Raw genomic sequence first — 27,079 nt, 5'->3', positions numbered from 1 at the left:
AGTTTGGATAATTCCGCGTGTTACGAAATTAGGTGCCAATGTTTCAAAAGTGCTTTTTTCAGATGCGTGGTTTTGATATGGGGTGTATAGGTAAGCTTGAACACCAGTGGTGGTTCCTTTGTTTAGGATTGGTAGTGAGGTAATGCCTACGGTTTTCAAATTGTATGCCTTTACTGGCTGTGGCGATTTCCTCTTTCTTATAGTTACGGAGTAACAGTTTCTCTGTGAACGTGTTCTTTTTCTGTAAGAAATCAGTCTCATTGTTACAGAGACGTGCGTATCGTAATATTTCCCCTTTAATGAAGCCTTTAAAAGTGGCAAGTGGGTGTGCAGAGTTTCTGTCGAGGTATTGGAAGGTTTCCGTGGGTTTGGTGTGGACTTTAGTGTCTAATAACCCATTGGTTTCGAACCTTGTACCTTTGAAGATTTTCAAATCTAGGTATGTTACCTCGGTGTTTGATATTTCTACCGTAAACTTTAAGAAGCGGTGAATTTCATTCAACCTTTTTACTAGGTGTTCAAGTTCCTGATGTGTACCGTCGTAGAGCAATAGAATGTCATCTCTATAGCGGAGCCATTTTAAGATTTTATTATCTGTCGGTAAAATCTGGTTTTCAAGTCTATGCATGACGATATCGCAGATTTCCGGAGAGGCTTGGCTACCCATGGCGCAACCGATCTTTTGTAGATAGAATTGGTTATTGAACTCGAAACAGTTTCTTGTTAAGATGAGTTCAATTAGTTTGTGCATGGATATGGAAGATATTTTATTTATTCCATATTCGCTTTTTTCCGTCTTTTCATAGACTTCTTGACATATATCTAATGCCTCCTCTTGGGGAGTATTGGTATACATGGCGACGACATCGAGTGTAGCGAGTACTACCGTTTTTGGTAACGGGGTGGCTTCCAAAATTTGCAGAATGTGATTTGTGTCTTTCACATAAGTGCTTTGTTTTATTACAATAGGAAGCAAGAAATAGTCCACAAATTCCGATATTTTTTCGGTTGGTGATCCGTTTCTACTTATTATCGGTCTACCGGCAAATTTTGAGTTAGCTGGGGGTGCTTTATGAATTTTTGGTAGCACATATATATCCGGTGTGCGGATCTTGTGGCTATATGGTGACAAGTACTCGAAGGTGCTTTTATCGATCTCTTTTGCAGAGAACATTTCAATTAGTGTTTCCTGGACTAAACTTTTAGTTTGAAACGTCATATCACTTTTTAACTTTTCGTAGTTGTGACTAGCTAATTGCCTTTCAATTTCGGCCTGATAGTCTGAGTGATTCATTATAGCAATGCCTCTACCTTTATCGAAGGGTTTGACAATAATAGAGCGGTCGTTTTTAATTGCATTTAGTGCAAAACGCTCCGCTTTATGCGTGTTGCTATTGGTGTTTCGGATAGTAACACTTGCCATTTCGGTTTGTGTTGCTTCTTAGTAGTCCTCTAGGTTTTTACTAAAAGTCATGTTAGGTGACCATGTAGAGGGTAGACGGAATATTGTAATCCCTTTTTGCATTTTATTCTGCATGATAAAGCGGATTCTCATTTTTCCTTTTAGGTCTTTTAATGACTTGAGAAGATCACTTCATTTAGGTTTTACTGGAGTTGCTATGAACTTCAGACCTTTTTCCAGCGCAATATACTCTATACTGGACATGTTTCTGTCTGATAGGTTCTTTACAAACTTTTTTTAGTGTTTCTGCTTCTTTTCGAAGATTTTGGGCTTTTGAGTGACTACGTATAGTCTGTAGCTCCCTGTTGATGGTGCGGAATTTTTCGGAGCTTTTATTAGCTTTCACTGATCGGACATATTTGCGTCTTTTATATGACGATGAGATAGGTTGAGAGAGAGAAAGTACATTTTGCATGTTGGAGGAGAGGAAAGTAGCTCTTTCTTAAGACAGCATTTGAAACAGTTGGTCATGGTATTCCCATGATGAAGCTTAATCATTTGGGTATTAATGGCAAAGCCCAAACCTGCTCTCCAGCTACCTGTTTAATAGAAAAGCAATGTACTTATGTAAATAATATGTAGTCTGATTATGCGTATGTCTCCAATAGAGTTCTACAAAGGTCCATCTTTGGGCCCTCACTGTTTCTGGTCTATTTTAATGACTTTAATTGTTCAATTCTAATGTTTCTTTGCAAATGACACAAATACTTTCATTTCCAAAAAGAGCTGGAATCAGTTAATATTTAAAGCTGTAAGGGCTATGAAGCAACTAATCTATTGGTTTGATTTTTTTCTAATAACCTTATGCTACATGGTGGTAAAACAAACTTTGCACTATTTTATAGTTATCCCAAACAACAATCATGTCAAGGACGAGAATTGATCATGGAAAGTGCATGTCAATGATCTATGTAACTCCTTACTCAAGTTTAATGGTATTTCTATCACATTAAGGACATTCTTCCTACTGATAATGCTATCCAGGTTGGTTTTTCTTCCATTTACTCTAGGTTCACTTATAAGATTTAGGTTGATCATACAGCCAACATTTGACCCCTAGAGCCACTCCTAATCTTGAAAATGCAAGCAATTTTTGTTCCTTTCAAGAGGCAAATAGAATAATTGCGATGGAGATGGTGTTTGGGTTTGCGTATGTGCAATTGTGTTACTCCTTAGCTTGTAAACACGAATAATTCAAAACCGATAAGGTTGGTGAACACCAGTAAACAAACAGTGATGTCATTTGTTTCATGCTTAACCCTAACAGAGGATTGCTTTCCAATTTTTATCGATTATTGAGAAAAATGTTTCACACCAATGGACATACAATTAACATGTTTATATCTATATTGTCATAATTACAACTTAGAGAAATTTTAGCAGCATCCTTTAAATAGCTTTTATGTAATGGCCAGTTGTAAGAGAGCTGTCTTTCCTTAGATGTCATCACAAGCTTAAATTCATAATAGGTTAAAGGTCCTAGTTTTGACCCTTTCTGAGCAAACATTAGAAAACTGCATATATGAAGTATTTGCAAACTTTAAGTATTCCAAATGACATCACGAACAGTCATTGCTACAGGTTGCTTGACCTTTAACAGATAGAACAGAGCACATTTGTCATTATAATGTTGCATAACAGGATGATGTCCCATCAGCTGAGGAACAATAATGGTGGAATAATTAATCAGTCTAATAAACGCAGATTCAGAACTGCAAAAAAAGAGGAAAGTTTTTGAAGATGTTGCAATAGTCACGCAGAGAACTGTTAAAAAGTATGACCAAAAAACATAAGATCTTGGCTTTCATTTTCCCTGTTTTTCAAAGTTTCCCAGACTTTAGCTTTATAAGTTTGTATAACAGGATAGTGTCTCATCAACTGAAAGGTAAAGTGTAATGATGTATGGCAGATCGCACCTTGAATGGCAAGTATGGTGGTATATGGGAAGTCTACTTATCATAGCTTCAGAAATACAAGGAAAACATAACAAACACATTTGTGTGTATTGCAATGATATTATTGACTCATTAATGCAAGTCCTGATGTTTTTTGAACTCATTCAACTCATATCAAGATCTATATTCAAATTTAGCATCATAGCTGTAGGAGCAGTTGATTTCTATAGTGTTAATGAGACTAGCGCCATGTTGGTAAATCGGAAGTAATTGCACTTAATTTTGATGAGTAACTATTATGTTAGTTATCTATCGTGAAACTAACACTGTGTATTCATGTTGTAATCAAAGGTCGTAATACAAATGGGTTTATCTAGATTCCTCACAAATTCAATAATTAAATTAAAGTGATTGATAGATAGACTGATTGGTCAAATTTGTCAGGTTCTTGACTACTATTCAATTAATTGATGGATTTGAATGCTTGTTATAATGTCTGTTAGATTGAAATAACTGCTCAGTGATTGATAGATTAATTTATTGACAGATTAATGATATTGGATGTATTGATTGATAGAAGTTTGCTCGATATTCAGTGTTCCAATGAGTTTCACTTTCCTTCTTGCAGTTGATACGGAACCTCCCACCATAGTGATCTGTCCTTCAGATCAAGTGGTAACAGTACTGACAGGATCGTCAGGTGGTGTTGTCAACTTCCCAACTCCACAAGCACAGGATAATTCTGGTTTTGTTGTTGTTGCTAACAATCCTCAGTTTTACAGTGGCTTTTATTTCCCTCTCGGAATAACAACTGTCACTTATGAATTCAGAGATGCAGTACGACTGACTGTAACTTGTACATTCACGGTCACAGTTAACACAGGTTTGTATGATGTCAACACAACAATAATGACTGCTCTCTCTCTCTCTCTAACTTAAAGAGATGTAACTTTGAGAAACTCTGAGAAAGATCATAATGATGTACTATTTGATATCAGACTGGAGATAGATGTGGTTAGAACCATTTTGTACCACAGTTTGTTGTTATTGTGTAATAACATAATGCCGAAAAAGTTTGGCCCACAACTTTACGTAAAATACATTATCTTTACATTTGAAAACTTTCTCTAATTTCATCAACCTTTTTACAATTTTTGTGGAATAAGCAGGTTATGCTTTGACTTTTCCTGTAATTGCCAAGTATCGTTCCATCAGATCTGGCCAAATGCAATCCAAATTGCAGCTTTCGTGGTACAGATATAGTCTACTTTTTATACTTTTCTAAATTTATTCTTAAAATCTGTTGCTGCTAATGATAGTTGTCATCTTTTCCAAAATAATACAAGCTAAATGCATAAGCATAATAGATTAGATGGACATCAATACTTCTTCTTTCCTTTGTACATGAGTTGCAATTTTCCTTAACTGCTGGAAAGTTTGATTCATGTTTTTTTCTTCAGAATTAAAATGTATCTCGAGGCACTAAGCCCTGTTATCGACCAACTGGTTCCTTTCTCATTGCTCTGTCTAAAGTTAGAACAGACGGTCTGTAAGGTGCGGCCCAAGCCCCATTCTACTTGTTAGACTAGTTCAGTCGTGTATGATAAATTTGGAATATATTCTCTATAAATATGTTTACTGCCTGTAATAAACTGAGCATCCCGCTATAAACTTAAGAAGACGTTCACCTTGCATTGATCTGATTAGATTAAGTTTTGATTTTTTGTTTCTGTTGTTTTCAGTTAATGTATTAACATTGAATATTTTACTCAATATATGAATATTTCAAAGCCACACTGTGTGTTTGTTTACAATTTGGTTGCCAAGATAGCAGACCGGGAGTATGATTGAAAGGTTCAGTAATAACAAAGCAACAGAATTCAGGAGAGTCTTCTAATCCTGTTGTCTAAAGTTACGAGGTACTAGTCAGGAAGATTCCTCAAACTGTGCTTAATTTTAAAGCTATGCCAATGTTTTGTCACGTGATATTTTATATCTCATTTTCTACATTGTATCATATGTTAGTAATGAAGATTCATTTTGGTTTGTTAAAACAGAGTGGTGTTTCATTTGTGTCTTTGTTTGTAGCTTCACCCTGTGACAGTAGTCCCTGTTTTAACGGAGGGGTCTGCCTTGCAGTGGATAACAGCCGATTCTGGTGTGTATGTCCAGGCTGTTTCATTGGAAATACATGCAGTTTTTGTAAGTTATAAAACAATCATTACATCACTTAATCTTTAGCCTTCTTTTGTTTTACTCTTAAGCTGAGTTTTTAAATTGAGCTTGCATTGCCAGTTGACAGAAAGGGCTTTTCAAATATGAACCAATAAGGTAAAATACATTGTCCTAAATACACCTAGATGCCTGGAGGAAGTACTTCCATGCATTGGATATGATTTTAACCCTCAGAAATGTTGTTTCTAGCAAGTTGAATTTGAAACTTGAAGCTCATCAGAATGATCAATATAGCTGGACAGTTGCCAACCTTCGTACCCGTATTTAAGTTGCTTTGATACAGGGATAATGTAATATTAACTCCGGGATCTTTAGCTTAGGGATTGGTTCACAACAGTTTTGTTTTTCATCAAAAACAGACAACGATGAAGACAATATTACGTACGGTAACTGACCACTACCAGGCGTCCATCTTCCATTACCCCTCTTTCTGTTTCTCTATTTATTGAGTGTAGGAATGTGTTTGATAGTAGTTTATTGACTGTCATTTAGCACAAAAGAGCAACGTGCAACCATGTCATTACAGATAATAAAATACAATCAACACAGACAGCTGAGAGCCAGTGGAGCTGTGGTCACATGCTTAACTGATTTCAATGAACAGACAATTGACGCTCACACGCAGTCATGACGGCGATTAGATTTGGCAATGGTCCCTTCATGAAACCATACTTAGCATTGGACACTAAATGTTAAGTCCATTCTAGTACCAAGAAATACTCAGAGACCAAAGCATCATTGGTATATTTTCCAAAACTAACAGAGGAAGAGAGAGAAATAGATATTAGTTCAGTTCAGGCCAGTTGAGTTCAGTGTATTTCCACTAGTGTCACAAAATAAAAATAAACACAAACCAAAGAGAAACAAATAAAGATGGAGCAAGTTTCAATACAAACTAGTGAAGGAGGGCTGAAATATAATTAGATGGTTTGATAGGCAGCAGCTTGGAACTCTTTACAGAATTGAAAGCAAAAGTAAAAGCAATTATAAGTTAATTAATAGAAAAGAAAGAAGGAAAATACAATGAAAGCAAAGATTGACAATAAGTATACTTTTATCATTTCAGCTCAGGATCCATGTACTAATAATAACCAGTGTCTGAATGGTGGCCAGTGTAGAGTATATCCTGGATCATGCACTCAAACATTCTGTGAATGTCAACCTTGCTTTACTGGTGCTAATTGCCAGATATGTGAGTATTATCAACGTTTGCAGCTTGAGAGCTCTTCACCTTTTTGTAAATTTTGTTAACTTTAGCAGGCTGGTGGACAGTATCGAGTATCATACCATCTACAAGAATAGATTGGTTTATAGTCACCGGTCTCAAGGAAGTGTGGTGACGTTCAAGTGTGAAACATATCATCAGTTTTGGTGTAACTCTTTCTGCGTTTTGATGTTTCTATGTTTATCGGCTATCTGTCATTGTCATAAAAGACAATGTGTTAATGACGCTAATGTCCATTCGAAGTAAGGGGTTGCATCAGGGTAGGGAAACTTGGTAGGAAGGGTGAAATGTTAGATGTGACTGGTAGGAAGGGTGAAATGTTAGATGTGACTGTTTTGTTGCCCTATATTGTTCTGCATATTAATGTTTCTATAGTCTGTCATAACCGATGTAGTGAAAATCTACAGGCTTCACCTGTTGTACAATTTCCTCCTTGCATGTTTAATTGAAATATCCACTGAGCTCCGCGGAAGCAACAAGCTATTCTTAGAGCCAGGCTACACAGGTTACGTAATACTCATGGTTTGGTGCTCCCTCATGTTTTGTACGGAAAGGGAATATATTGGATGTGTTGACCCCATTGGTTGCGGCTCACCGTGGGTTTGTGCAGGTAGTCTCTGATTGGTCAGGGCCTTCACACATGTATAGATGTGAGTGTCCATGTGGGTTATTTCTGGGGTATTCAAGTAAAAGTTTCCCCTGAGTGCGTGTCGGTTGGCTGCAATACGAGAAACTACTTTTGCTCTTGCGGCTTATGATAGAAGCACCGATTTTAACTAAGTAAACAAATAGCGCTGTACTGATACCTGCGCTGCTTGGGACCTGCAGATTGCCCGACACCTGTGCTGTCCAGGACCTGTGGATTGCCCGACACCTGCGGATTGCCCGCCACCTCCAGCCTGGATCATTCAACTCCTGTGCTGTGTGCGACCCTGTGCGCTGCGCGATAGTTAATTGGACTGCTACAGTCATGAATGGTGCTTGTCCCTAGCTAGGCTATGTGTTTCATAGTACAGTATATAAACTAGAGCAGGGTTGTCCAACCTTTTGCAGAGGAGGGCCACATGGAATGATTATGATGAAGGAGGGGGCCGCATGAACCCTCCGCTCGATTTTTTGCCCGAAGCCAAGGCAACAAAATGTGAGCACTGCGCGCGGAGCGCACTGATTTATTTTCCTTCCTGATAAAACAGATGAATAAGTTCAGCCGCCCCCCCCCCCCCCCTCCGCTGAGAGAGTGTCACACAAACTGACCTGTATGCAGTTTTTTTGACCCAGAAGGTTCGAATGATTGATTATTTAGCTTCAAATTGTTATCAATAAATCTGCTCACTAAAATTTCGAACCGTAGAGCATCTCTGGCGGGCCGGACGCAACCCTGCGGCGGGCCGGACTGTGGCCTGCGGGCCGTAGGTTGGACAACCCTGAACTAGAGTAAAGAATGACACAAGGATTTTATACATAATAACGTTACACTTTGATCTCTGCTGTCTGGTCTTGAGTTTTGTTTTGTACTTCTTACCTTGCCCGCCCCTTCTGTTGGTTCCGGGACAGAGAGTTTCCTACACCTGGACGTTGGCAGCGTTACAACTGGTAATTCACGTAAAAACATTTTAACACCAGAGGTTGTGAAAGTAAGGGTGAACAGGTTGATGAGAAAGATCTAATAAACTTTAAATATCACTCCAGCTTGTTCTGTATGTGGATAGTATAACTTCTTTTGAGCTGCAAATTCATATGATAGCATTAAGTGTGGCACTGAGGATGATGTCTAATGAAGGCTGGAGGAGAAAACGAGAGTTTGACGAGAAAGCTGTTACTTTTTTCTATTCCTAAATTGTGATTTCTTCCTGTCTTATCAGCTTCCAATCCATGTGATAACAACCAGTGTGGCAATGGTGGTGTCTGTGTTCCAAGTACAACAAACTGTGATTCCTACACATGTTTCTGCTCAGGGTGTCAGGCTGGACCATTCTGTCAAGGGGGTGAGTTTGTTAATCTTCTGATTGAAAACATTGACTGTGGATGTCAGATTGTATGACAATCCGTCAAGGAGATAGTTTGTTGAGGTGTATGTAAATTACTTCTGGTTGTCTTAAATCTCAGATCTGTAAACCTGTTTATAGTGATGTGGGAACATGGTGATGTTGGTAGGTTGGGGGGGGGGGTGGGGTCTCAATTGTATTCTTAATATGTTTGTTTCTTAATGTCCTTTTATCGTTTTCTTAGTTGGTTTTGTTTCTCTCCATTGACTTCCTTTCCACAAGTTTTTCTTCTTAAAACCCTCTTAATAGTCTCCTCAATCAATCAATTTTCTTTCCCCTGTATATTGTACTTTCTGTGATTTAATATTTATTTTAACTTTATGTTTTGTCAATACAGATGTTCTCACTCTTGTTTTTAATCTTATTGCTTTTTAACATTTGATTGTTACAATTGATTGATTGAGATAAAACTGAATTTGAATTGAAATATCTGGGATCGTGTTTTTAAATTATTAGATTTCGCAGTACTTGCCTTGAAAACATCTCTGTTATTAATAAATACAAAAGAAATAGGTGCTAGAATTGTCACCATATGGATTTCCATTTGACTGCAAATGTAATATTCAATAGGTTTCCTTTCAGGCCCTTTAGTAGAAAGCAAAAAGAGTAGAACATTATATTAGTACAATATATTATTTAGTATAAATGGTTCATTCATGTGGTATTATAAAATAATGTTATATCATAAAAAGACAGTACAATAAATATATTCTGTAGCAGTAATAAGGCCTCCCTGGTTTCCCTCTTTAATATGTACAAATATTCACAATAGTATTGTGCGATACTGGCCAATGTGCGATGGCCAATATTAACTTTTTTTTGTGGAGGGGAGGGGGAGGGGGGTTTGCTTGGACAACCAGGTCATGCTATTTGGTTGTGTCCGAACAGCAAATTTGATTGTCGATAAAATATGCCAAAATAACAAAGATTGATTAACACACTGTGGGAGGGACATAGGTTTGCCTATTTGGGGAGTATTTAGTTAATACAGTGCAATCTGAATTTGATTTCAATAACTAATCATCCAACGGAAAACCTCCAAAGATGATTTTGGTTATCCATTCAGAAACTTGGTTGTCTTGAACAATTAAAACTTTATCCTGCTTTTTTTATTGTGGGTAGGTAATGGTAGAAAGTAGATGAAGCAGCCAAACAATGTTTGCAGACGTCCAGTGAGTAATGCATGCCAAGTGTATTTCATCAGTGTGTGTTACAAATATCAAGTTTACAATAAAAGGGTTTTTACTAAAATAGCTTTGAAAACTTAATTTATTTAGGTGGCTGTGCTATTACTGTTTTGAGAGTCTTCTGTGTGACTGTTACATGGCTCCTTGTAGCCACCTCCATATCTGTCTTATCATGTTAAACCTTTTGTACTTTTTAGATTTCAACCCATGTACAAGGTTTCCATGCTTAAATGGCGGTGCCTGTACTAACATTGCTGAATCCTGTACCAGTTATTCCTGCCAATGTATCGGCTGCTTCACTGGATACAATTGCCAAACTTGTAAGTATGACAATATGAGAGTTGGTGACCACTTAACCGGGACTAGGTCGTCTAAATTGCTACTCAATACACAACTTTGGAATGTTTAGAAGGTTTGCTAAAAGAATAGAAAAAAAATAGTGCAGTAAAATTGCTTTAAAGTCTGACACAGTTTGATGAGATGATTGTTTCATACTTAGTTTGAATTTTTTTTCTAGTGATCCCTGATCCATGCGTAACTTTACCATGTTTGAATGGTGGAATATGCACGAGGGTTGCAGGAACATGCTTGGGCTATACCTGTAATTGTCAAACTGGATTTGGTGGTGTACTATGTGAAAATAGTAAGTGTTCTCTTTTATCTTTAGATTCATTTAGTTTATGGCATAACATGTGTTATTAATAGTGTTCGAAATTTTGTACTACTCTTCTTCATTACTAATGCAGTGTTAGATTATTCAAACAAATCACATCCTCAAATCATCGGTAATTGCACATCAGTTACTGAAACTACGTTCCATAAATCGGATTGCACCCAGTATGCCGTTATGTAAGTACATTCCGGCAATACTTCCCATATATCGATGAACATTTTATTTATTTATTTGTTTTGCCACAAAAGTAAAAAGTAGAGGGAAGTCTTCTATAAAGCTTAAAAGCTTAACAATGTGGAAGACTCCCTGAAGAAAGAAAAGAAAAGAAAAAAAATATATTAACACATATACATAAATATAAAGTAAATGTTCAATATATATAAATAGTAATTATATACAGGTATAATTTGGTAGTAGTCAGTAACTAGCTATTATTAACTTATATAACCACTTCTTAAAGGATGTGACTGACTTTTTTACGCTTTAAATCGTTCGTTAGAAGATTCCATGTTTTTATTGCGGTTTTGTAGGCTTAAAGTTCCAATGGTGGTATTGTAGAGATTAAAGTGGGCATGATTGGCATGCCTCGTGTTATAATTATGTACATCTCTGTTACTGGTTAACAAATAGTCAAAGGCGGCTGGTAGTAATCCATTCCAGGTCTTGTAGGCAAATAATGGAAGCTTAACTTTTATGAGATCGTGCAATTTAAGTAAGTCAAGTTCTTAAATAGGGGACTGGTGTGCTCGCGTGGGTAGTATGTAAACTGTTAACTGCATCTGCCAAAGCCAGTTCAGTAAGAATATTCGGGTCGAAAGCCTTACTGTTTTTACAAAGAATATTATATTGGTTAAGAAAACTAAATATGCGATTGAGCATAAGTCGTTCTATGATTTTAGAAAAACAGGAAAGCAATGAAATCGGTTGATAGTTCTCATATACATTTGAATCCCTTTTTTATAGATTGATATAACCTTTGCCATTTTAAGTTTATCTGGGAGCATGCCAGTGTTAAATGTTAAATAACATATATGGGTCAAAGGTTTAGCAATAAAAGGAATAACATTTTTTATAATACTAGGTTCGAAATCATCATATCCGCTGCTTTATTGGGTTTCAAGTTGGAAGTTGCGATTTTAATTAGTTCTTCTTCTGTCACTGGGAATGTGAATATTGAATGACTATAGTTATCATGAACGGTTTTATGTAATTTACCTTTGCTATTTATTTTACTAGCAAGCGATGGTCCAAGATTCACATAGAAATTGTTGAAGTTATTCACCATGATAGTTTCATCACTGGTTTCTTGGTCATCATCTTTGAAAACAGGAGGATATGATGATTCTTTATGGCCATTGTGCAAGATTTTATCATTGTGCAACATTCCGCGGTGAATTATTCTATGAAAACCATTTTAAACTGTATTAGTTTGGTGTACTAGTGTTATATCTTAACGTTTTGTGACATATCATTGAATTAACTCCCCCTGAGAAAGAGTAAAACCAGTAATGTGTACTATATAGACAGAGGGAGTTTGACCAACAGATCACAGGGAGTATGGCCAATAGAGGATACTCCCAACAGGGAGAATTCTGATTATACAGGATGCTCTCAACATCAATAGTACAACATGGAGAGTATGCCAATAGCAATTACCAAGACGTTGAAAAATTATGATCAATAGAGGATTCTCCCAATCAGGGAGAATTGTGATTAGTACAGGATGCTATTAACAGGGAGAATTATGATTACTACAGGATGCTCTCAACATGGAGAGTATGATGAGCAGGGAACTTTTGGCTAATAGTGGACACTCTGCAAACAGAGCTTATGACAAATATAGAAATCTACACTTAAAATAGAGAGTAGTATGAACAGTAAAGGATACTGTGGATAGTGGAAGTATGACTCTATAAGATAATTAGACCAAGGGCAGAGAGATTGTGATCAATGGATAAGAAGCATCTAATACAGGATATACTGTGCAGGGGGAGCATGTCCTATTACAATACTCTGGGTGGGGGAGTGCACGCAAGAAAGTATACTTTTGGTAGGGAGAGTATGACCAATTAGAGATATTCTGGACAGGGTGAGTATGAACAGGTGGAGATACCCTGGGAATGAGGAGCATATCCAATTAGATATATTCTGGCTAAGGGAGTTCAAGCGATAGAGTATACTATGGGCAGGGTGATTTTGACCAATTAGAGATACTTTGGGAAATATATCAAATGAGATATATTCTGGGTGAGGGAGTTCAAGCAATAGAGTATACTCTAAACAGGGTGAGTATGACAAATTAGATATACTCTGGGAAAGAGGAGTATATCCAATTAGATATATTCTGGGTGTGAGGAGTTCTAGCAATAGAGTATACTATGACCAATTAGAGATACTTTGAGAAAGAGGAGTATATCCAATTAGATTTATTCTGGGTGTGAGGAGTTCTAGCAATAGAGTATACTATGACCAATTAGAGATACTTTGAGAAAGAGGAGTATATCCAATTAGATATATTCTGGGTGGGAGGAGTTCTAGCTATAAAGTATACTCTGGGTAGGATAAGTATGACCAATTCGAGATTCTCTGGGCAAGGACAGTATAATTAATAGAAGATACTCTTGGTAGAGTATGATCAATAAAGGATAATCTGAGCTGCTAAGTATGTAGCCACTCAGATTGACGAGGTATCACTCTATGAAGTATCACATTATGTATTCATCATTTTCAGATATTGCACTTGTTAGTAACCCTTGTAATACCTTCCCATGCATGAATGATGGTTGCTGTGTCTCCCTTGGAAACAATAACTACAAGTGCATTTGCAGGAATGGATACACTGGTATACTCTGTGGAGAGATAACAAGTAAGATTCCTCACAAATTAATGGATTGGTAATTATCTTTCCAATAATCATGGCAGTAGATTCTTACTATTCCTTGGCTGAAGACAATGATTTCCTTTTGAATTTTCAATAACAATTCGAAATTTGTTTCTGCCTTTTGTTTTATCATTGAACTTTTTGGAAGACACTGTTGTCCGTTGTCAACATAACTGCGTCTCAAAAGCTAAAATTGGGATATATAAAGTGAAGAGAGACATGAACACATATATGTATCTATGTGATGTAACTTTATGATTCCATAGATACAACAACATAACAAGCTACATCATCAGCAATTCTGGAGGTAATAAAAATGTATCATCCTTAAGGTATATTTCAGTACAACTCCAAAATATAAAGGACAGAATTTATAAAGAACAACAAATTCAGTTATGTACAGACCTTTATTGTGTGAGAAACCACATTAGGCAAAGGTTTGTCTTGGTTATTTTTTATCAAGTTTAATATAATTCTACCAATCAAGAAACTCATCCAATCTACAATTATTTATTTGTGCAAAATGTGTCAGAATTTGTGTGTGTTTAATTTCAAAGATTCTAGTGAGACATTATCAGTGCAAATATGTTGACAGCTTATATGAATCTGCAAAAGGTTTAGCCTGCTGCAAGGAAGCATGTATACCCCACAATTTCTTTGTTCTTGTGTAATGTAATTGTAGAGGTTTCTAAGGAATGTGATGATGACATGTGAATATTTATTTCACATGCTGATTTTATTTACTTCTGTATTTACAGGCAATGTCAATTTTAACAGTGACTCCTGCAGAAACAACCCATGTTCTAATGGTGGAACATGTTACAACAGCTACAATAGTAATACCAATAATATTGTGTTTGTTCCACAATACACCTGTGCCTGTCCACCAGGTTTTGTTGGACAAAATTGCCAATTCCCTGTGGGTAAGACAATGATTATTTTCTCTTCAAATATTTGAAAGAGGATGGGAGTGAAGATCCTGAGGCTTTGTCATCTGATGCAGTCTTAAAGGAGCACCTGCTTTCATTTTCAATATACTGTTTGCCCGTGATAGTAATCTTGATACATTTATGAAGGAAAGAAAATGACAGAAATTTCACTAAATTGTTCATCCCTGTAGAAGCAGAAAGAAACTCATGAACATTTTAACAGAAGTCTTTTGACTGGAATTACACAACATATCCATGTTTCATATGGTTATGGGGTAGATTTTCATTAGAATCTGACAAAGAGGACAGTAGTTTTCTGGCATGGGTGAGAGGTAAATGAACTTGAACACAGGAAGTCAGGAATAATTAATCATTAAACTTCAATAAGGCAAAGGGGTGATGCTAAAGTTATAAATAACACTGTGAACTTAAAACTATCGAACCTTCCATAAATAATGTTGTGGGACTGAATCTCCAAGAATTCTGCTTTAAAAAGTTATAAGAACTGACTGTCTAGTGACTAGGTTTTGTAAAACTTGATTTTAAAATGTAACAAACTTTTGCAAAATTTTGATCCATTGTGTGATGAGAAGGCTAATAATATGGATAGGACATTTTGTTTTTGTGACATGTCAGGTACCAACTGGACACCAACGAAAAGTCTAACCATTGGATTTCAAAAACATACAATGAGAATGATTAACATGTTACAAGTCTGTTTTAGCACTAAAGTTTGTCATCATTTTCCTTCTTTTTTCCGACTGTTGGCTTGCTCTTCCTAAACTATTTCTCCAACATTTGTGGCACTCAGCCTGCAAAGAGTAAGCTTGTCCCAATTTTGATGACCAGTCATATCAGACCAGATTGATAAATACATCTTCACAGGGAAATCCTCTTGAATGATTCTTGTATTCATTTTGGAGAGTATCCTTTTTTGTGGCTGGTTTGAAGCTAGCAAAAGAACATTGACAATGTACACTGCATACTGCTGGATGAAAAGAACACATTGACAAAACACTGCCATTTTATATTACACATGACCATGGCCTTTTTTTCTCTTATATGGTCATTGTTTAGTTTGATTTATTTTTGTTTTGGCCAGCTGTCTTCCCACAATTTGATATTTGTTCTTCTACTGGAGTTAATTGCCTGAATGGTGGAACTTGTCGCAATACTTATTGCAGTGCCACCAACGATCTTGGAGCCTTCTGTGAGTGCCCAGCTGGCTCCCTGGGTGAACGGTGTCAGTTACAAGGTAAAGTGAAGGGAAGGAACACCCATCAAAAATAGTTGTGCACATGTTAATCTTAATTTAAAATGTATCAGAATCGTATGTTTCAATTTAAATTTACACCCCAAAAATTCTATTTTAAATATGAATCAGTAATGATTGAAACGTGCCAGATGTACAGATTATACAAAAACACTGTTAAATATATATTGTAACATGCTTTTAATAACAATAATATTCATAAGATACGAGAATGAGATATAAGTTAATGATACGTATATTCTAATGATATTGTAATTATATGATAGGATATAGATATGTAAAAGATAAGGCCAAGAATTTCACCAACAAATCTTCTGGTTTATAGAATGAAACTCCCCATTTGAGTTAATACGAAAGCAACATCAATTTTGAACTGACAAAATAACGCCTGGGCCTAAGTTTCTTCTGGCAAACAGTGACATCCTTTTTTTATTTTTGCCATCTAACCCAAATTGTGAGCTCTGGAGATAATATCAGATAACAGAAATGATTCGATACGAAATATATTAATCTAAAGGCAGTAACACATAAATGGTAAATATTTATGCTTGTTGGAGATATGTGCAGATAATGAGGAACACACTGCTCAATGGTATTACTGCGATATATTATAGCAGTATGTAATGAGTATGTTAACCTCTTGTACACATAGGTAATGTGTTACAAGCCTAAACGTGTTATTGACATGGTTCATTAAAGCAAACGTTTCCTTTTCTCCAGAGGTTAATCGCTGTTTAAGCTCACCTTGCAGAAATGGAGGACAGTGTACTGCATTCAGTAAATTCTTTGTCTGCTCATGTGCTCAAGGATTTGGTGGAACCACTTGTGAAGTAACAGGTGGTGAGTAATTAGCTCTTAGTTGAATTTCTGAACTATTTCTGCCAAGTATTACAACATATAACACACAAATACTAAATATGTTACCCAGGTATACTTTATTCAGTGTCAACTAAAAAACTATATGGCCACACAGCTACTGCATGGAGTATAGTAAAATGGATTATGTCATAGATGTGAGGTAGGACTATGCACTCTACATTCAACATGCTTGTACAGTTTATTTTACATATTCAGCTACAGAGGGTACCAGTGGCATAACCGCATTTTTTAATTGGGGATAGGGAGGGGGTCTGGGGGGGGAGTTCGAGTTTGAGGACAAGTTTCGCACGCTACCAGTTCAGTCATTTTATTTAGATTTGCAATATACCCCAATCCCAAAAACTTGAATCCATAGTAACGGTACTGTTATAAATGTCTCTTTACCCAAATTGAACAGTTTATACCTGAGTCCCATCCACTATATTGTTAAAGTGACAGTCCAACTAACAATATTCAGAGAAATTCAGGCGCGTGGACATGATCTCATCTTAGGGTTGGGCGGACTAAATTTGTCTTGTCAACGAGAACGCTTTGTCCTATAGGCGTGGGGTCCAGAGTCCTTCCATAGAGTCCTTGGTGGGGTCCAGAGGCTTTGCTGTACGGTAGCTATACGATATGGTGGACTTCAGAGCTTTCAAAGTTGATCAATTTGGTAGTTTGTATTGCTTTTGGATAGGGCGTTTCTGTGTAGTCTGCCGGCATAGACAGCTTTTAATAAATGAGGGAGACAATTTTTTTAAATATACTGCTATGCCTATGAAATATATGTTAGGTGATAAATGGGAATGAAATATTGCAATTTTGACACTTCAGAAACTTTGAATGAGGTCTCTCTACGTTGTTCTCCAAATTCTCTATGCTCATCGTCACCCTTTTTCTCTCTTCCATTTTCTCTGTCCACCTCTCTTCCTCTTTTTCTCCCTGTCTCTACTTTCTCTCATTTTTGTTTGGGGGGGGGGGGCGACCACCCTATCGCTCCCACGGCTATGCGTTTGGAAAACGACACTTTACTCTTAGCTGATAACCCTGTGGGCTCTGTTCTCATAACTGCTTACATTACATAATGTATTGTTCACACTTTATCTAAAAAGTCTATGTATTTCTTTTAGATTATTAGATGATTCATTTTTTAAGTAAAATTGGTTATTTGTCACATCAAATTTAGAATTTGGATAAAAAAAAAATAAAAAAAATAGTATAGCAATAACATTTGGACAATTGGGTGCAGTTTTTCGTCCTTTCAATTGTTTTGTCTGAAGTTCACATTTTGGTCTGGACTAGTTTTTGAACAATACAGTTTAAGCTATATCATAGTCTGTGATTTACTTTAGTTATGAGTTAAATAAATTTGTATATAAATTTCAGTTTTATCGAGTTAGGCTTCATTCATTCACACACTTCAACCATAGCTCATCGATTTTATAACATTAATAAGCTTAAACTTGAATAGTCCATGGATAAACATTTCGGTTAGGCCTATTCTAACAACTAGTCTGTGTGAGTTCACACATGTGGTGTTGAAATGACTTAGTATATCATGCTGCAGCTTACAATTGCAATATCGGATTAATTTCGGACGGTCGATATAAATAAAAAATAGTAGGAAAGTTATAAATATACACATGATATGAAAAGCATGATAGCAGGTTATCTACTTAACTTGAGACGTATTTGGCTGATTTATTAATGTGAGAATTCCCGTCAGTAACAGATTAATGCCAACCGCCAGCTGGTTAAACTTCAGTAGCCTTTAAATGCATTTTGTAATTTTCGTCCAATATTTCACTTTGCCTACCAATTTCATTTGAGTTTCAAGTGGGTGAAGGGGCAAGACATTGACTAGGGGCTTCCACTCCTGCCCCCCTCCCACTGGTTACACCACTAAGCAGTCCAGTATTCTCATTAAACCAATTAGTTTCAACCTAATGTAACATACGTTCAACCCTTTACAGAACACATATTATATCCTAATAACTATGGAAAAGAAGTAAGGACTTTTTAATCCAGTCTTTTCTGAGTCCTTTCCAAACCACTTTCTGGCCTGTATTCCTGTATTCGAATGAAACTAGAGCATGACCTCTGGTTAGATGGTTTGTATGGTATTGTGGCATCTGAATGCCCCCCCCCCCCGGAAAAGTAACGGCTATATAATGATTGCTACTAACTATGGGCTGGATAGCTCAGTTGGTAGAGTGTAGCGCATATAACCCTGAAATCCCTGATAATTTCACAGTTCGTTTTCATAGTTCATTCTACTTGTATTCATTGTAAAAGTGGCATTTATTGGTGTGGTACAACAATTCTTCATGTTATGCAAAAGTTGATGTAATTTCTTGGTTTTCCAGCGGACAACCAGGTACCTGTCATTTCCAACTGCCCAACACAAGGTGTAACTGTCACAGCCAATGCTGGAGATGACTTTGCATTTGTTTCCTGGCCAGATTTGATCGTAAATGATAACAGCGGCCATGTAAATCTTATTAGCTCAAATGGAGCCCCTGGAAACTATCCTGTTGGTTCAAGAATTGTTCGTTATGTCTATGCTGATGCAAGTGGACTATCTGCCACCTGTTCCTTTGTCGTCACAGTGAATCAAGGTAACCATTATTTTTGGAAACAAAGTTCCACTGAAAGATATATTTCTTTTCTTAGATTTTAAATTTGATATGCATTTCTATCAGAGATAAATGTAAACCTATAGTTGTAATTGAAATCCTTGCAAGTATAGCTGAATACTTTATCCTCCATATCTGAGATCAATTTAAAACAAAACTTCTACTGTGAATAAATCAAGGTCATAGTTAGTGATATGTTATGTCATCTGAGCAAAATGCTCTTTAGAAGCTATTCTTACGATGTTACAGCCTTTTCTTGATTTATCTATTGATAATTTCATTTGTTGTTAATCCGTACTCACTGACACTGTCATATACGGAACGATGCTTCAATTTTACATGTCTATGCATGTGTTACGTAAACCAACGCAAAGTACTTTGATGCGTTGTACATGGTTGCAAAGAGAAACGGACCTTCGAAATAAAAATGAAGATAATTGCAGTATTCTTATCCACATCCTGCATCAGTTTTCAAAAGAAGCTGATGAAAGGGTGCCGGATATAAATGAATCATCAACCAGCTGTCTGCTTTTGAAAACAAGTAAACTGGTCCCGTTTTTATATCATACAGGCAATTGATTGTTATCATATTAAATATGATAATAACGAAATATTTCACCTTTCAACAAAAATTATACGATTGTTTATACATCATTACGGTTTGTGCATCGGCAGATAAAATTCCTTTTTTTGTACTCTGTTCGTCTTGAACTACTTCACTGATTTTTATATAATTCTACATTTTTTTAAAATGATTTTCAGACATAACACCCCCTGAATGCGACGTTTTAACAAATGTAACAGAATGTACTAGTCCTGGCGGAACAAATGTCTCAATTGCCCTACCTGCACCGTCATGCTCAGATGACTCGGGTACAGGCAAAGTACGTTCTAGAGATCCCCCTTCGAACGAGTTTCAACTGGGAACAACACTAGTTGAATACATATGTGCAGATGACGCTGGGAACATTGCACAATGTCAGTTAACAGTAACTGTCGTTCAACGTATGTTTTAATATTATTTTTCAGATCATGACCATGCCCATTTACTGTACCACTTTGTGGAGCGGGTCGAACTAAAACACTTCCATTAATGAGTAACAATCCGAAGCATTATTTTGTGTTCCGTTACTGCTGTTATGTCTACCAAATAGTACACTACACACTGCATCCAACCATTCATTGAACATTTACTGTACATCGCTCTATACAGTGATGCAACAGTTGTTTAAAAAGTGTAAATTTAGCCTAGTGTCAAGTCAATATACATTAGAAAAATATAATGTGTGGAAAAAAACTAATACAAATGACAAGCACAATGCCGAGTTTCTGTACAGGTTAAAAACAACAATATTTAAAGAAAACTTAGCGCTGGGTATGGGAGATATGATTAACAATTAATATATATGTACTTGAATAAGAATGGTTTGAGAGACGTTTGGGCCTTCGTGCTACATATTACCAAAGTCATATAAGGTTGCTTGATCAATGTAATAATTGTTTACTTATCTGTTACTTGTTGGAAAAATGAGTTGAGGTTTTCTCAAGGGAAACATACAATCGCTTTATGCGGAAGTTATTTTGTTCTCCAGCTGTTCGAGATCCCTGTGCTAGTGACCCTTGCTTCAATAATGGCTCATGCATCACTACAGGTTCAACAGAATTTGTTTGTATGTGTCAAGAAGGCTTCATTGGCACCAACTGTGGTCAAGTGGGTTAGTATACCTGTTTGGGGAATTCTGACTGAAATTGGAGCTGGCTATATTACAATTCCAAGGGTACATGTATGTAGTGTCATCGATCGAAGGGTTTTTGTATGTAGTAACATCGATTGAATGACTTTATATATTATATTGCACATTAGTTGGATATCACTCAATTGCTCTTTACTTTGCAATGCATATTGATACAATGGTATTTGTCTGAGAAAATACTACAGTCTGCTTTTTAACTGGACTAAAATAGTTGTGCATAATTTCATATATAATTGGCATACAATAGCGTAACACTAGAAAGTCTAAAATCACCTATATACCATCCCCCACCCTTCAATCACACTTTTACGTATGGATAAAACCCCAGAGACCTATTCCTCTTGGTTCTTTTTAAATGGGTTAGTGGAACATGTGAATATTATGATACCTGTTGCAGTGGTAGTTAAACTACCCAACAAGTTACGTTGCAATTACCATGGTAATCCTCTTCATTATGCAGAGTTTGTAAGATACGTTGGTTGTTATTTTAAAAAGATTAAACTCATCCTATTGATTTTTTTCATCAATATAGTCATCTAATTGGAACGGCCATCAACAAAAGTTAACATTGTAACATAGTTTTAATTACTTCAAATTTAGATTTCGAATCCCTTAGAGATGCTAAGTTGGAGCATAAAATGGAACACATTGTTTAAACGAAAATTGTTGATTATACATGCTCACTATAAATACCATAGTTATATATCTTTCTAAAGTCTGAATTCTCCTTGATTTACATTGCAGTTTCCCATATTTGTGACACTAATCCCTGTCAAAATGGTGGTACCTGTTTGAGGATTAATGTTACTGAGTTTATTTGCTTTTGTACATTGGAGTTTACTGGAGAAGTATGTCATCAACGTAAGTCAAGTAATGAAAATGCATCCTCGGATTCAATTGACTTGTGTTATTAAGTATATGTTGAGTATATGTTGTGTTATCATAAACATGCTGTATGGTAGGAAGTCATTACGTTGATATCAACCCTTCCTGTTCCAATTATAAAAAAAACTAATACATACTAATCTAAGAATACTACCCGAATTGGTATCGTGTATTGCGGAAATGACAAAAAACAACCAAGTCTAGGTTTGTAGTCTACTTCCACAACATAAAGATCAAGCAACAGCAGCAAAAATTGAAGTCTGTGTACAAAATTGTCCAAAAGCATGCATATATTGGCATTAACGAAGGCTCTGCAATATACAGCTTGGTCACATTAAGAGAAATTAATGTGTTGACAGTTTTAGAAGAAGTTATTTTACCTCCTTATAATTATAATGCTACAGGCGGGTGTTACTTTTATGTGTGATTTAAAAAAAATTACCATTGGCAATCAATTAGCATACAGTGTCAAGCCAAGAGAGAGTGAAAAATAAAACCACAACTGTGCAAATTAGTTTTCTTAACAATTATTTTCATGTTCAACACTGAATGTGTGCTTTATTGTGTGGTGTGCACTGCTTGTTATGATAACGTACGTATGTGTGTCCTAACATTTTTGAATTTCATGAACGTAATTACATTAATGTCTTGTTTATGGGTAGGTACCCTTCATAAAGACACACGAACGTATCTATACGATCATTTTGTTTACTGATTCTTAGCAGGTTAACTAGCTGTAAGTCTTGTAGGGATGGATTTGATATGAAAACATAAGCCACATTTTCGACGGCAGCAAGAATCTATTATATTTACAGCTGTTGCCAATGAGGCTCCAGAATGCCCAGATGATGTTTATCTGCTGACCAGAGGAGGGTCTGGAGACGCCGCAGTCGTAAATTGGATAGAACCTACATCTGTTGCCTTTGCTCTCATAATTCGAAGCCATGCGCCGGGTGATCGATTCCCTGTAGGTGATACTCCAGTGAGATATATGTTCATGTCATCTGCTTCTGGAATCACCGCAGAGTGTTCTTTCACTGTTGTTCATAGAGAAGGTACATTCTCCTTTGAAATATAGATGTTGCAATCAACATCCTGTGCTTAAAATAAAATAAAATGCGATGTGGCATTTAGACTTGAGCGGGATTAAGCTTTATCTCCAATTGCCTATACATATCACTATGTTATTGGCAGACGATGGCTGGCATTGCATTTTAAGCGATCTTTAAGGTCCGATTTATCATTCTCAAACCTTTAAGCACTAGGAAAAGTAGAACATACATAGAGCAGGTTACTCTGCATGCAATTGTTACAAATAATCAGCTGATATTGCGTTAAATTACTACAAATTATATTTCTTTATGGACAATAATAACAACAATAAATAAATAGAAATAAAACGTTTTTACGACTAAAGAGTACAAATATATAGTTAGTAAACAACTAATACAGAACAACCCAGCATATAAATTTGGAGTAGTCATTCTCTTTAATTTGTTAAATGTTGCAAATGGTTTACAATATGAATTGTTCAGTGTTCCGTCCAAGATATCTTTATTCCGAGTGGTGGTAATTGTAGGTTTACTTTGAATTAATAAAGAACACTTTAAAACAAACTACGAGATTTCCTTTCTACGAATCTCATGACATTCTTTTTTCATTTAATAACCCACCAGTTGATGTTGAGCCGCCTGTCCTTACACTATGTGAGAATGTTTCAGCTAATGTTACAGTAGAGGGAGATCCCGTCCAATTCACAGAACCAACTGCCCGTGACACCTGCAGCACCGCTTATCTGGCATCTGCTAGTCACAGGCCTGGAGATGCCTTGCCACTAGGGTCTACACTAGTAACCAGTACTTTCTCTGATTTTTGTGGGAATACAGTGGATTGTGTTTATTTTGTTACAGTAGAATTGATTCGTAAGTAAACAGACTATACAATTGTAACATTGAACTTATTATATGAAATATGCAATATTTAACACAATAATTCAACTGATTTTGTTCCAAAACAATAGTTTAGGGGCACCCCGCCCTCCTTCTGTCTACGCCACTGTTCAATAAACTTCGGTATATATATATATATATATATATATATATATATATATATATATATATATATATATATATATATATATATATATATATATATATATATATATATATATATATATATATATATATATATATATATATATATATATATATATATATATATATATATATATATATATATATATATATATATATATATATATATATATATATATATATATATATATATATATATATATATATATATACACACATATATGTATATAGTCTAGTGACTAGTGGAACAACTACTAGTGACTAGAGTTAGAGTAAGGCAAAATATGTCACCAAAAACAGAACTAGTATTGTTCGATACAGGTGTCAAACGCCTACAGTAAAATTACGACCTTCCTTACCGGTTTTGAACCTTTGTACATACAATCAGCGTCCATGGCCTAGTTGGTTAGGGTGTCCGCGTACACAGCGGGAGGTCCGGGTTCGAATCCCGGTGGTACACGTGGTTATTGTGGCCCTAATTTTAAGCTAGGAATCCCCTATAGTTTTACTTTTGGACGCACTGTTTTTTTGTTAAATAATCATATTTCGTTGTGAATGGTTCTTGAATGTATCTATGCTACATTTTTTGTATGTCTGTTATTGTGGAATTATACTATTTATTTCTCACTCGTATCAAATACTGATTATTTTCTTTTATTATTCTTCATTATTCTACATTAGCTCCACCTAATCCTTGTGAAAGTAGACCTTGTCAGAATGGCGGTTTATGTGAACAATTTGGACTTTCCTTTTTATGTGAATGCCTCGATCCTTTTTTTGGAGAGCTCTGTAATATGCGAGGTATGTCTGCTTCAATATGTAATGAATTACTTGTTTAGTTTTGACAACGAGTATTGAAGGTATAGATTTCTCAAATTCGGCAATTTGTTATTAAATAATAGTCTCCACATTACATACCTACTAATCTCTGTTATGGATCTAATTTTAAAATGGTGTCTACGCCACTGTTCACTAAACTTCGGTATATATATTATATATATATATATATATATATATATATATATATATATATATATATATATATATATATATATATATATATATATATATGTATATATATATAAACATAAATATATATATATGTATATATATATATATATATATATAAATATATATATATAGAAATATATAAATAAATATATATATATATATATATATATATATATATATATATATATATATATATATAAACATATATAAATATACTTTACTTGAAGGGCCACCACTCTGTTTTGGTTTTTGTCATTCTAATGGTAAACTACTCCTCTTTCAAAAAATCCTTTGTTTTTGTTTTTGTTTTTGTTCTTGCATCAGACACAGAACCTGGCCCCGGCCCATCTTTTGACAGTTGCCCAGTTGGAGTCTTTACTTTGTATGGACAAACTAATGCTGTAGTCGACAGGATCTGGGCTCCAATCGTGGCCACTGATCCGTCAGGAATTCCACCTACCTTAGTCCCAATTCCCCGCGATTCGTTCATAGTCGAGATGACTGAAACCTTTTTTGTGGAGATTACAGCTACTAACCAAATGCAGGAACAAGCTGTGTGTGTGTTTATTGTCTCAATCATCGGTAAGTTAGTATTGAACAATTTCTATCGTCTGCTGATTTTATCTCTCCAACATATACTAACCCTTTTTGGTCCGCTCTGTTGCCAGGCATCTATATATATCCATGTATTCAGGTTTGAGCACACGTGAGTATATGCACCTGTTTTGTATTCTGACTGAGGACTTGAACAAAGGAATTCCAAGTCCTCGGACGTCATTACAAAAGAAATCACTAAGTCCTCAGAAATTCTATTGTTAAAGGGGTAAGGAAAGGAAATACTGCCTTGGCCATTTGAGTTGCCCGTGGTGAAAAGTTCAAGATCCCTACTAGTTTTGATGAGGGTCAGCAGAGGTCACCATGGATTGGAATGGTATTTCATAGATGTATAATAGGTCCACAGTTTTTTTAGTGTGGGTCAAAGGTTACTTGAGGTCAACAGAGAGCAAATCCCGAAGGTAAAGTTTGACTGATAACTTACTTAAGAGGGGTAAATGTTAGCAGAGGTCATAGTGTGAAAACAACCCGTATACATCAAGAATCTTACGTTGGACAAAACATAGTTTTACAACAAGTCAACAGTGAGAACTACAGAAGGCTAAAATAAACACATTGCTATGAAAGATTAAAGTACCTGCAATCCCCATAACAATTTTGTTAACCGAAGTTAATTCAGGAAAGTTTCATACAGAAACGCAGCTTTTGTAAATATGGCAGGCAGGAAGCCTAAAACATAAGGGTTAAATAAACTAATTAATATGTTTGACTTATTGCTTGAATAAATCCAGTTAGTCACAGACTCAGTATTAACAATCATTGAAAACCTGGTTTGAAAAATCACGGAGAACGATGAGCATGGTCATGATGTGTGTAGTTATGTTACTATCATGATTATCCTTCGAAAACAATTGTTATGGTGTCTAAATTTGACAGTTAATCTGAAAACCAACTAGACCAAAGAAAACGTATTTACAAGGCGGACAACAGATGTTTTCCTCCACACTCAGGTCATTTCCTGTCTTTTAATATTTAATACAAACAATGTCCCAGAGAAAAAATGGGAACCCCCAAAAATTTGTATTTCATATCCCGTTCCCAAAGCCTATAGCCGTCTGTCCATCTGACACAGAAATCGATCATGTGCATCTTTCTCGTTCATTGCGACAGCCGATGACATTCCTCCGTCGTTGGTCTGTCCTAACGACATCACGATGACGGTGGAGACAGACACGGACACGGCGGAAGTCTCGTGGGACTTGGAAGTCTCAGACGACAACGGCATGTTTTCTCTCGTTAGTTCGGGTGCCCAATCCGGGGATACGTTCGGCGTTGGAACGTCAATGATCTCGTACACTGCGACCGACAACGCTCTCAATTCCGCTTCGTGTGCCTTCCGTGTCATTATTGAAGGTGAGTGTGAGCCTCTCTCATTCTTTTGTATGCTAGTCGTGAAGGACTTCAACCGTTTGGAGTGCAGGT

The 27,079-nt window shown here is 36.0% G+C and overlaps 1 protein-coding gene across 3 annotated transcripts in view; it reads left to right on the top strand.

The window, feature by feature from the left end:
• The window catches only part of LOC139976746 (uncharacterized), a 195,477-nt gene that overhangs the window by 140,898 nt on the left and 27,500 nt on the right, over window positions 1-27,079 (top strand). For all 3 annotated transcript variants that reach the window (XM_071985465.1, XM_071985464.1, XM_071985466.1), the window contains 19 exons: window positions 3,986-4,240; window positions 5,446-5,559; window positions 6,659-6,784; window positions 8,680-8,802; window positions 10,247-10,369; window positions 10,567-10,692; window positions 13,454-13,588; window positions 14,362-14,526; window positions 15,635-15,787; window positions 16,526-16,645; window positions 19,030-19,281; window positions 20,062-20,304; window positions 20,892-21,014; window positions 21,798-21,914; window positions 22,754-22,993; window positions 23,615-23,860; window positions 24,713-24,832; window positions 25,367-25,624; window positions 26,768-27,010. In XM_071985465.1, coding sequence (XP_071841566.1) covers window positions 3,986-4,240; window positions 5,446-5,559; window positions 6,659-6,784; window positions 8,680-8,802; window positions 10,247-10,369; window positions 10,567-10,692; window positions 13,454-13,588; window positions 14,362-14,526; window positions 15,635-15,787; window positions 16,526-16,645; window positions 19,030-19,281; window positions 20,062-20,304; window positions 20,892-21,014; window positions 21,798-21,914; window positions 22,754-22,993; window positions 23,615-23,860; window positions 24,713-24,832; window positions 25,367-25,624; window positions 26,768-27,010 — 3,282 coding nt within the window. The remainder of the gene's footprint in view (window positions 1-3,985; window positions 4,241-5,445; window positions 5,560-6,658; window positions 6,785-8,679; window positions 8,803-10,246; window positions 10,370-10,566; window positions 10,693-13,453; window positions 13,589-14,361; window positions 14,527-15,634; window positions 15,788-16,525; window positions 16,646-19,029; window positions 19,282-20,061; window positions 20,305-20,891; window positions 21,015-21,797; window positions 21,915-22,753; window positions 22,994-23,614; window positions 23,861-24,712; window positions 24,833-25,366; window positions 25,625-26,767; window positions 27,011-27,079) is intronic.

This window comes from Apostichopus japonicus, chromosome 12, assembly GCF_037975245.1.
Source record: "Apostichopus japonicus isolate 1M-3 chromosome 12, ASM3797524v1, whole genome shotgun sequence".
Taxonomy (NCBI): domain Eukaryota; kingdom Metazoa; phylum Echinodermata; class Holothuroidea; order Aspidochirotida; family Stichopodidae; genus Apostichopus; species Apostichopus japonicus.
Note: the sequence above shows the minus strand (reverse complement) of the source record. Positions and strands in the feature narration are given on the sequence as shown.